Here is a 9,088-nt window from a genome sequence, read left to right as displayed (position 1 = left end):
CTTTGCATAAAACACAGGCCACGACACATATAGCTTGGTCAACAACTAAAAAACTTCTACAGCCATCTTGTGTATGGAGTGATGTTGGTGTCTATTCGAATGGTCCAATGGTCTATAACTGTGTTTGATGTGTATACAAACAGAAGCATATTCACACACATGACTGTACAGCACTCACTCACACATGAAAAAGCACACTTGTTCTCTTTGTAACTAGTGACTCAGACAGGGGATGTCAGGGGAATCCAAATATTTAAGAAGTGTTCCTCAACTTACTAATTTATTTGTGACTTGTATTTACAAACAGGATATCTGAGTCTGTACTGTTTTCCTTTTGAAGACAGTACATTCGATGCAACTCCTGACAACCGACCAGGACTAAAACCAAAACCAAATTAAGGCTATGGCAATGATCATACACAAATGTATGTATGTATAGTCATGTCCAGGCATTGTAGGACAAAGTATAAAATATAAATGCTCACTGACAATACTTTTTTATATTTACAATAAAGAATGAACTGAAATACTGACGATTTCGCTCAAACATCTGGATGTGATTTTACACAAAAGATTAAAAAAACTGTGTACAAGAACAAGATTGGTGGAGGATATATTAAACAAACATAAAAAAATATTTTAACAGAACAATTACACAGAAAATACACAAAGTAAGGATCTGTAGGAAATTCCTGAGTACAATAACTGGGCTGGTATTGGCTCTCGGAAAATCCCCTGCAAAGATTATTGCTGTGATTTTTTCCCTCCCATTTCATGCACCAGAGAAAACTATTTCTCCATTTGATCATATATAAACCAGCCGCCCTTATAATGAAAGGCTTCTGCCATAGAGATGGGCCACCACATACAGAAAAGTAGAAGCAGAAGGAAGTGATCTGGGGAAAAGAAGCAAGTCAAAGCATGGTCGCCATTTTAGCTATCGTTAGAGGGGAGAGTCTTTGGGATTGGCAATCTGGTCTACACTGTCAGTTTACAGCTGACTGCTTATCTGTGCAAGGGAGAGAATGCAAACAGAGCATCTGCTATCTCTTGAGATGTAATTATGATAGTAATAGTTTTTTCGATGTAAAAAAAGTAGTGGCAGAAAGCTATTTTATTTATGGGTTTTTCCTGACGATATCCTGAAATCAATTTACATTCAAAGCACCATAAATTACAGTATGACAACTGAAAATAAAAGGCAATCAGCATGATCACAAACTAGAGGGTATGAAACAATGAACAATGCAGGCTCAAGAATGACATAATACAATATTACAAGGGAGAAGCAACCAGAATTCAACTGGTGAAATCTCTATTGCCACATGCTATAAGTAGGGGCGAATGGTACTGATTTTATGTTCCAATAATCTTATTCTCATAATCTTTCATTTGTACAAGTTGAGTTACCCGAGATTTCACATTTGGAATTTAAGAATAGTCCTCCCATTAGTGTCCCATTAGTCTCAGTGGAGTTGTTTCCTGGGAATTGTGGGTGTGTAGTAACATAGCTGTAACATAACACGCCTTGAACGTTCATAGAGCTGATAACAAGCAACTACACACAGCATTGAGGGACACAGGGTCCTTTCCTGTGGCCTGCTCGGACCATGTCCTTAGTCTCAGGCAGTAGGGGCGTGCAGGGTGAGAGAGAGTTGAGTGTCCGTGACTCTAATCCCCTTGAAGGAGGAAGGGGACAAACAGGAAGAGACGTCAGATCCCTGAGCCACAAGTTACAAAGTTTGAAGATCATTTTGGGGGAATGATGAATCATGGAGAATTAATGTCCCTTTCTAATTCTATACATGACCTGCCTGCAAGAAGCCAATTTACTTGTCTTTTTTTTAAAGCATACAAGCCAAAACCACTTCCAAATTAATGATAGTGAATACGGTTGATAGTTTGGTACTTATCATCAAGTCTTCAACACAGATCTGATTGTTTTGACTTCTGGCCTGAGTTCATTGATAACCCTCAACTACTGTGCCACATTCCAAACAAAACTTCCCTGGCAAGTAAATAGCGTGTGAATAATGTGAGCTCATAGTTCATTTCATGGACCACTAACCCCAAACCCATCCATACCACACACACACGGAGAGAGGGCATATTTCTGCTGCCTTACGCCACACTTCCATGCATGCCTGTCGCAATCACTAACAGATGTCTTATGGTTCCTGCCTGAAAGCATTACCAAGGCTGAGAACTCAAGGGTCAGAGTTCGCCAGTTAGAGCTACTCTGTACCTGCTGTACAAAAAAAAAAATAGCTGGATTGGTAAGACTTGTTTACAAAGAGTGGTCCTTTATCCAGGGTCAAAGGTCAACTTGTGTATTGTTGACTCTATTGTGACCAGAAAAACGAACCAAAACCGAAACAATAGGTATCAAGCTACTTCATATTGTTTTTGATGGTCACTATGGTGATTATTTGCGTCCATGAGAGTAGGAAGTTATAGGACTATTGTTTTTACTCATCAAATGGTTTCCCATGCTCAAGTTTCATTTTAGTGCTGGTATCAGGTCATCAGCTTCAGGTACTATTGACAGTTGGCTCTTCCCTCTATGTTAACTGTAAACCACCGTGGGTTTGGGTTTGACTTCTTGTCTTATCTTGCAACATTTCCACATGTTCGCTGCAACACCTTCTGAGAAAATATTTACCCTTTGGCCTAGTTATTATTTATGACTGCATAAAGTAGGTTTAATTTTTTTAGTAATTGTTTGCCAAAGTAATTTGTTAAAACTCACAACTCTAGACAAAAAGTTTTATATGCCATGATGTTAAAGCAGTGTGGGTAAACGTCATGAGCATGTTATTCATCACATACAAATGGATCCAGTAGGTCCACACTAGCTTTGACTTCTTACACTCACCATAAATATGATTACGCTGGCCCAGAGTCCACTCCAGCACCACCTGTAGAGACAAGTAGACATGTATGGTACTGCTACATCATTTTATCACATGAATCAAGAATGTGAACTTTCAGAAGAATCTAGTGAGGCCTAGGTAAATATTTTTGTTCCTGCTGATTTTCAAAAAAACAAACCAAATCTGAATTCCTGTGAGTTGTATTTAAGATTTATGATTGAACAGTTTTTTCACTAAGTAGCCACAGAAGAAACAAATAGAACAACTGCGACCTCTGCTGGAAAAACCTTCAGCCAAATGCTATTGCATGCGGTACAAAATAAATCATCCTCATTATTGATATATTGTTAGAGCGTGTACCTTTTGTTTTATAAGAATGACGTACCATCTTTATTCATCCATTGCTCAAGATCTTCCATCTCTAACTCCAGAACAGAGGGCACATCATCCTCAAACATGGGCCTGGAAGAAAGCAGCAATGCAATTGAATGGTTCGTTTTTTTATAAAAAATAAAATTTTCCAAATAGTCTTCCCTCTTTGGACTTCTATTACAATCTATTGTATCTCCTGTTTCCACTTTTTGTACTTTTTGTAACTCTAATGACTGACACAGGAGCTTAGGCTACGGAATGTCAACTTTGTTGTTGATGCTGAAGAACAGCTTTATCTTTTAACAAAAATCATCTTGAGATGCACCTCAACACGTGACTAGTGATGGTTCCTGCGGTCATTGGGTATTTCAACAATCAGACATCCTCTCACCCAGGCAACCCAACCAGGGTTGAGCAAGCCCCAGCTTGTGTCCATGCAGGTAGGACTACCTCCCCTCCCCCTTTAATGGCCCTTCGCAAAACACACTTGACATTGAATTTATTGCATTGCACGTGATGACAAACCTACCAGTGTGGTTGTATGTGGTTTGCTAGTTGCTGCTAAAATGCATAACCGGCGTATTTGCACAAATCCATCAAACACACAAACATACACAGACACACCTCTTTAAACATGCTTCTTCATGCCCTCTTCCTTAACAGGAAACACAAAACAATCTTTAGGATCAAAAAAAGACTAAACTGATTGGAGATCAAACAAACCAAGTATCCTTTTAAAGCAGAGTAATACTTACATTGGAACTTTCTCAGAACTGTGATCATCCAAATAAGGATCTTGTTTCCCATTTTCTAGAAATATAAACGTACATTTAGGCTCACTTTATACATTTGACTGTAATTCTGAAGAAGAAAAAAAAAGCCAGGCGAAGACATTTACCTTCTAAATCACTTTCTGTATTGGCCGACTGTATAATATATAGCTTTATTGGTAAATATCACATAAACAGCTGTCAATCTACAGTGGAAGTTAGTGGAGGGTTTGTGTTTATTACAAAAACAACATGTTTACGTGTGCCAGACTTACCAGAATCGCTAATTTTCCCATTCAATCTACGATGAATCATTATACCAGCCACAATAAAAAGGATGATCACGACCACCAAGATGACTGGAACCAAAATAATGATGGGATTTAGACCTTCTTCATCCGATGAAGAGCTGGGGGTTTCGTCCCCTAGCATGTCTAAGAGGAGAGGATTCAAGTTAGAGTGCAATATCTTTGATCATAAAACCACAAAAAACATGTTTGAATGAGAAGTGGAAGTATGAAAAGGGAATGGGACCTTCATGTCTTTGGCCTTTTTTTAACATACCTTTACTATTGTCTGTTATGTAGTCTCCAGAACCATGCCCTTCAACTGTGAACAAAAACATCCATAACAACAAAACAAAAACACAATTTTATTTAATGCCCCTTATTAGCAACATATGGATATTTAGTAAGGTAAATGAATAACAAATGACCATGTTACATGAGCCAGGAAAACCCACAGGATCTGGTGCAATCTCACCTAAAGTAGTCTGTGATGAGAGAGTGCTTGGTGTGGTCATCTCATTACCTGTTGGGACCACTGAAGGGTTAGAGCCTAGGATTAATACAAGTGAGGAACATGGACCAAACCATGAGTGTTATTTGACATCACTTTTAAAGTAAAGATGAGTACACATACATAAATACACATTGTTGGAGATAAAAAGGAGTAGATGTTTATTACCATCATAATCTGGTTCTTCATTGTCAGGTGTTTCTGTTGTCACTTCATCAGGTGATTCTTCCTCATCAGTCTGACACAGCGCTACAATACAAGACCCATTGCTTAAATGCTATAATTCATTTTCATTCAATTCAGTCATCCTGACAACCACCACTTAATATCCATTTGTTATCAAAGATATCAGTGTCCAGTCTGAAGACTGAATCTTGGCCGTGTGTAATGTCACTGAATGCCACAGACTGATATAATCTGTTGCTCGTTTGGGCTGAACCCATGATTAAAAATAATAGATTCATTTAGCATATGCTTTTATCCCAAGCACTGTACAGGGGAGGTTTGACTGTGCAAACTCTTCATCTGCAGTCAAATTGTCTATTACAGATGTACCCATCCCCTTTTACTTTGAAAAACTGGATTATGTTCTGTACATCCTATGTGAAAGTTTGTAGCCTGTTTAATGAAAAGGCTAAACTAACCGATAAAGAATATGAGGGGAGTTCTGAAGCGTAATACACAATCAACCATTACGGGATGTTGGCCAACCAAGGTGATGAAAACTGCTGATGCAAGCAATAGTGAAATCTGACTGTGACTATGACTCTAAATTTACAGGAAGTCTGTCTCACTCTTGAGGCAAGTGAAAAGCAGGACCATCTGCATTTCCGCAACAGTATGTGTAGCTGATTCTTATCATGTGTGACTATTTCTCATTCAAAACCAAGCAGCTGAAACTGAATAGACACAAAGACAGTCAAGTAAAAGCTGTTTTAAAAGACTCAAAATACAAAACATTAAAGTCTACTATAAACAATATGTTCACACTAAACAGCAGGTAAATTATGTTGGTAACTCAGATAAAGAGCAATCAAACAGAGCATTCAAATGGCACAACACAGTTCGGCAGCGCGGCATGTACTTGAAAAGAAGACCAATAGAAACTCTGCTGTCACTATTCTCAGTTTCACTGAAAGGCATGTGAGGGCACTTCTTACCAAGCAGGGCAGAAGAAAGTTAGAGGTAGAAACAGAGAGAAAGAGAGACAGAGTGAGAGAGGGAGAGAGAGAGTGAGAGAGAATGAGAGAGTGAAAAAAAGAAAGACAAACAGACCAGAGAAGAGACAGAGACACCTACCATTGCCAGCCAGACAGGCGATGAGTGCCAACACCAGCAGCGGGGTCCTTCCCCACCAGTCTCTCCTCATGTTTCCAAGGGCTGGAGCAGACTTAGAGACATTTTGTACCTGTTTCCTCCTCTCACTGCCTGTCATGGCATCCCACTTCCTGATCTGATAGTTAACTCACCTACCCAGCTCTACAGAGGGAAGAAAGAGAGAAGAGAACACACCCCCCACGCATACACACACATTTACACACATCGTACACACCCAGCCAGTTCACTCTTTCGGATGTGATGCAATCAACTGTGTGCTTGTAGCCACAAGCCTGCCCCTCATCCAAAAGCAGTAGTACATTCTTACCAGCCCAGTATGTGTTCATACCTGGGAGAGTAAAGAGTTGAACAAACTGAGTACAAAAGGGGCAAAGCTGTTGCTAATAGATTCAGTATTGGTATGTGGTAGTTATGTTTGATCTTCAAGGAACTAAAAACAACAACAGTCTGATTACAGTCACCATTCTCTGCTTTTCTACGTTCCGACAGCTTATCGTGTAAAACCTAACGATGTTTGTGACAAGTTTCAACTTGATGTCACAGGTGAATGATTTCTCAGTGCTTGAAACATCACAACAACAGTTTAAACAGTGCTTCTTTATGTTGAGAAGAAAAGAGAAAAGAAAATACAGGAGAAATAATTCAAGACTATTTGGTATTGGGTCTGTGATTCATACATAACCCTAACCCTGTCACAAAAGAATACTAGGCCAAAGGTCACATAAATCAGCTTAATTACACAAGTAAAAGTCAGGTATTTATTCAAGGTTGGAAATGGCCGATCAGTTTTCCTTTTTTCCAATGTCCCAATCCACATTGCTTGTCTTAATCACAATTCACCAAAAGAGGTTTGAGAGAGCCTTAAATGAACTGACCTTCTTCGCCAAAGCGACTCTCCTCAGACTTCAGTTGCAGCAGACGATTTAGTGTCCTACAGCGCCTCTTTGCGGTTTCAAAATGACATTCCATCAACGGAACGATGTCGGCCGAACAACGTTCAACACGGAAGTATTACGACGAAGACCTTTCCGGCAGCACCAAACTACTACACACGTGTAGGCAGTACTTAAACTGGTTTTGAAGAAGCTCAAACATGGTAAAGACGACAGGTCTTCTTGGTAATATATACAGTAATATAGCAATTACTAGTAATGTTTAACGGTGCAATTTACATCCATGTTTCTCTGTTTTAGCCGAAAGCGCAGAAGGGAAAGGCTCCGGAGAAGAAAAAAGTGGTCCACCCGTACAGTCGGAAGGCTGCTTACCTCGCCCGAGAAGAGATCCGATTAGAGAAAAAGGATAAGTGGGTAACTTTATAGTCATTTTAATTCATCTGTATTTTATCTTGTAACGGCTTGTGTCTAACATCTAGGTATTTATTCCCGTGCTAGACAGAAGACTGAGAAAGCTACTCGTCTTAATAGTATTGGTGAGTGACAGCTCCCTCATTGAAACATTTCTAAATTAATTTAGTAAAAGCTTTTTTTTCTAAAGCTACGTCCAGGTCGATGCCACCTCGTTAATGATGTGTGTGTTCATGGCTGTAGGGGAAAAGCTGCTGTGGTTCCAGGGCCAGCTGGACTCTACAAAGACAACCTATAACAAACAAGATGCCTGTGACATTATAGAAAGGTGCGTGTTTGTGTGCTCAGCTCACCACTCCACATCAACGCTACTAACATTCACAAATGAATCCACAGGCTTCATTTTGTTCAGTGTGCCTGTGCGTGTGTGTGTTTCAGGTACCTTCACAGATTTGACTCGGAATTGGAGCAGATCGAGCTTGTTAACGGGATCAAAGGAAGACAAGGTCGTCTACACGGCGCCCGGGAAACCGTTATCATGCAGACTGTCGAACGGGAAAGAGCTCAGTTCGATGGCAACGGTTTTGGTAAGTGATACACGTCCCTTCAAAATTCATACTTTCAGTGTAGTGCCCATCTGTGCTCTCGAAAATAAGTGTTTCGTATTTCCAAACCCTCTTCAGAGATTCCAGATCTCATCAACGCCAAACATCTGAAGACTTTCAGGTGAGCATACATGACTGGGGGCCTATTCAGCCGCATGCTGGCTGCGTCTTGATACTTCCCAAACCATTCAGCCTTCCTCTGGCCTTTTATGTGAACATCTGAATAGTAGAATACATTAGTACAGATAACACAATAGCTTGTTATTGGGGTTGATGGTGAAGTGTTCAGTGGAGTGATGAAGGAAAGGAGACCCAGTACCTGACCTTTATTGGATTGGGCAGGAGGGAATGTATTGTGGTAGGTCCGTATGGAACTGTGAGTTATGATCTGATTGGTTTACCAGCGCATGGAGTGGCGACCTGAAAAAACTTCCCAACATCAAGCTACGGAAGTTCTCCAGCAAAGAGGTGAAGAAAACGAAGGAAGAAGATGAGAAGGCAGCAGACAGAGAAGAGGAGGAGGAGGAGGAGGAGAAAGAGGAAGGTTCAATAGCAGACTCTGATTCAGAAGGACTGCCGGAAGACTTGTAAATACTTTGCATTTCAGAGACTTGAGGACCTCTCAAGACAAGACATCTCAACAGCAAAACAAGAGGTACTCTACAGTTTGAGGAATGAAAAGACTGCAAAATCTTCACCCAGCCTGAAGTTTGATGAGGGGCTGTGTAGGTGAAACTCTATTTTATTATTGGTAACGGTGTTTGTGCTTGTATGGAATATCAATACAACATCGGCAGTGCGGTACTGCAGTACCAAGACTGTCCAGCAGATGACAGCAGTCATCAGCAGTCAGACTAGTTGGATTCCAGTTGTCGGAAAATTAACCGGGATGTGTAAAAAGAAATGTATTGTTGAAATGATGATATACATTCAGTGCTTTATTGCAAACAGGTACATATGCAATTTGAATAATCTTGTATTTTACTCAATTCAGATGATTATAAAATTTTGCAAAACCCAGAAAAACT

General features: G+C 40.0%; 2 protein-coding genes across 3 annotated transcripts; one reads left to right on the top strand and one right to left on the bottom strand.

Annotated features, from left to right (window-relative positions):
• Window positions 1–481: 481 nt before the first annotated feature.
• tmem154 (transmembrane protein 154) lies at window positions 482–4,838 on the bottom strand. 2 transcript variants are annotated; one of them, XR_010878223.1, is made up of 7 exons: window positions 4,778–4,838; window positions 4,580–4,624; window positions 4,291–4,449; window positions 4,001–4,055; window positions 3,234–3,335; window positions 2,876–2,918; window positions 482–1,679 (listed from the first exon to the last, which is right to left on the bottom strand). XR_010878223.1 is itself a non-coding variant. In XM_067250503.1 (7 exons), the coding sequence occupies exons 1-6, from the start codon at window positions 4,815–4,817 to the stop codon at window positions 2,887–2,889; spliced, it is 408 nt and encodes a 135-aa protein (XP_067106604.1). In that variant the 5' UTR covers window positions 4,818–4,832; the 3' UTR covers window positions 482–1,679; window positions 2,876–2,886. The 2 variants fall into 2 exon arrangements, 1 of the variants encoding a protein (XP_067106604.1); XM_067250503.1 differs by having other exon boundaries at window positions 3,259–3,335; window positions 4,778–4,832.
• Window positions 4,839–7,171: 2,333 nt separating this feature from the next.
• tma16 (translation machinery associated 16 homolog) lies at window positions 7,172–8,981 on the top strand. The gene is made up of 7 exons (XM_067250123.1): window positions 7,172–7,247; window positions 7,345–7,454; window positions 7,543–7,580; window positions 7,699–7,783; window positions 7,894–8,042; window positions 8,139–8,181; window positions 8,465–8,981. The coding sequence occupies exons 1-7, from the start codon at window positions 7,245–7,247 to the stop codon at window positions 8,649–8,651; spliced, it is 615 nt and encodes a 204-aa protein (XP_067106224.1). The 5' UTR covers window positions 7,172–7,244; the 3' UTR covers window positions 8,652–8,981.
• Window positions 8,982–9,088: the final 107 nt, after the last annotated feature.

This window comes from Osmerus mordax, chromosome 14 (genome assembly GCF_038355195.1).
Source record: "Osmerus mordax isolate fOsmMor3 chromosome 14, fOsmMor3.pri, whole genome shotgun sequence".
In the NCBI taxonomy this organism is placed as follows: Eukaryota; Metazoa; Chordata; class Actinopteri; order Osmeriformes; family Osmeridae; genus Osmerus; species Osmerus mordax.
This window is presented reverse-complemented; position numbering and strand designations above follow the sequence as displayed.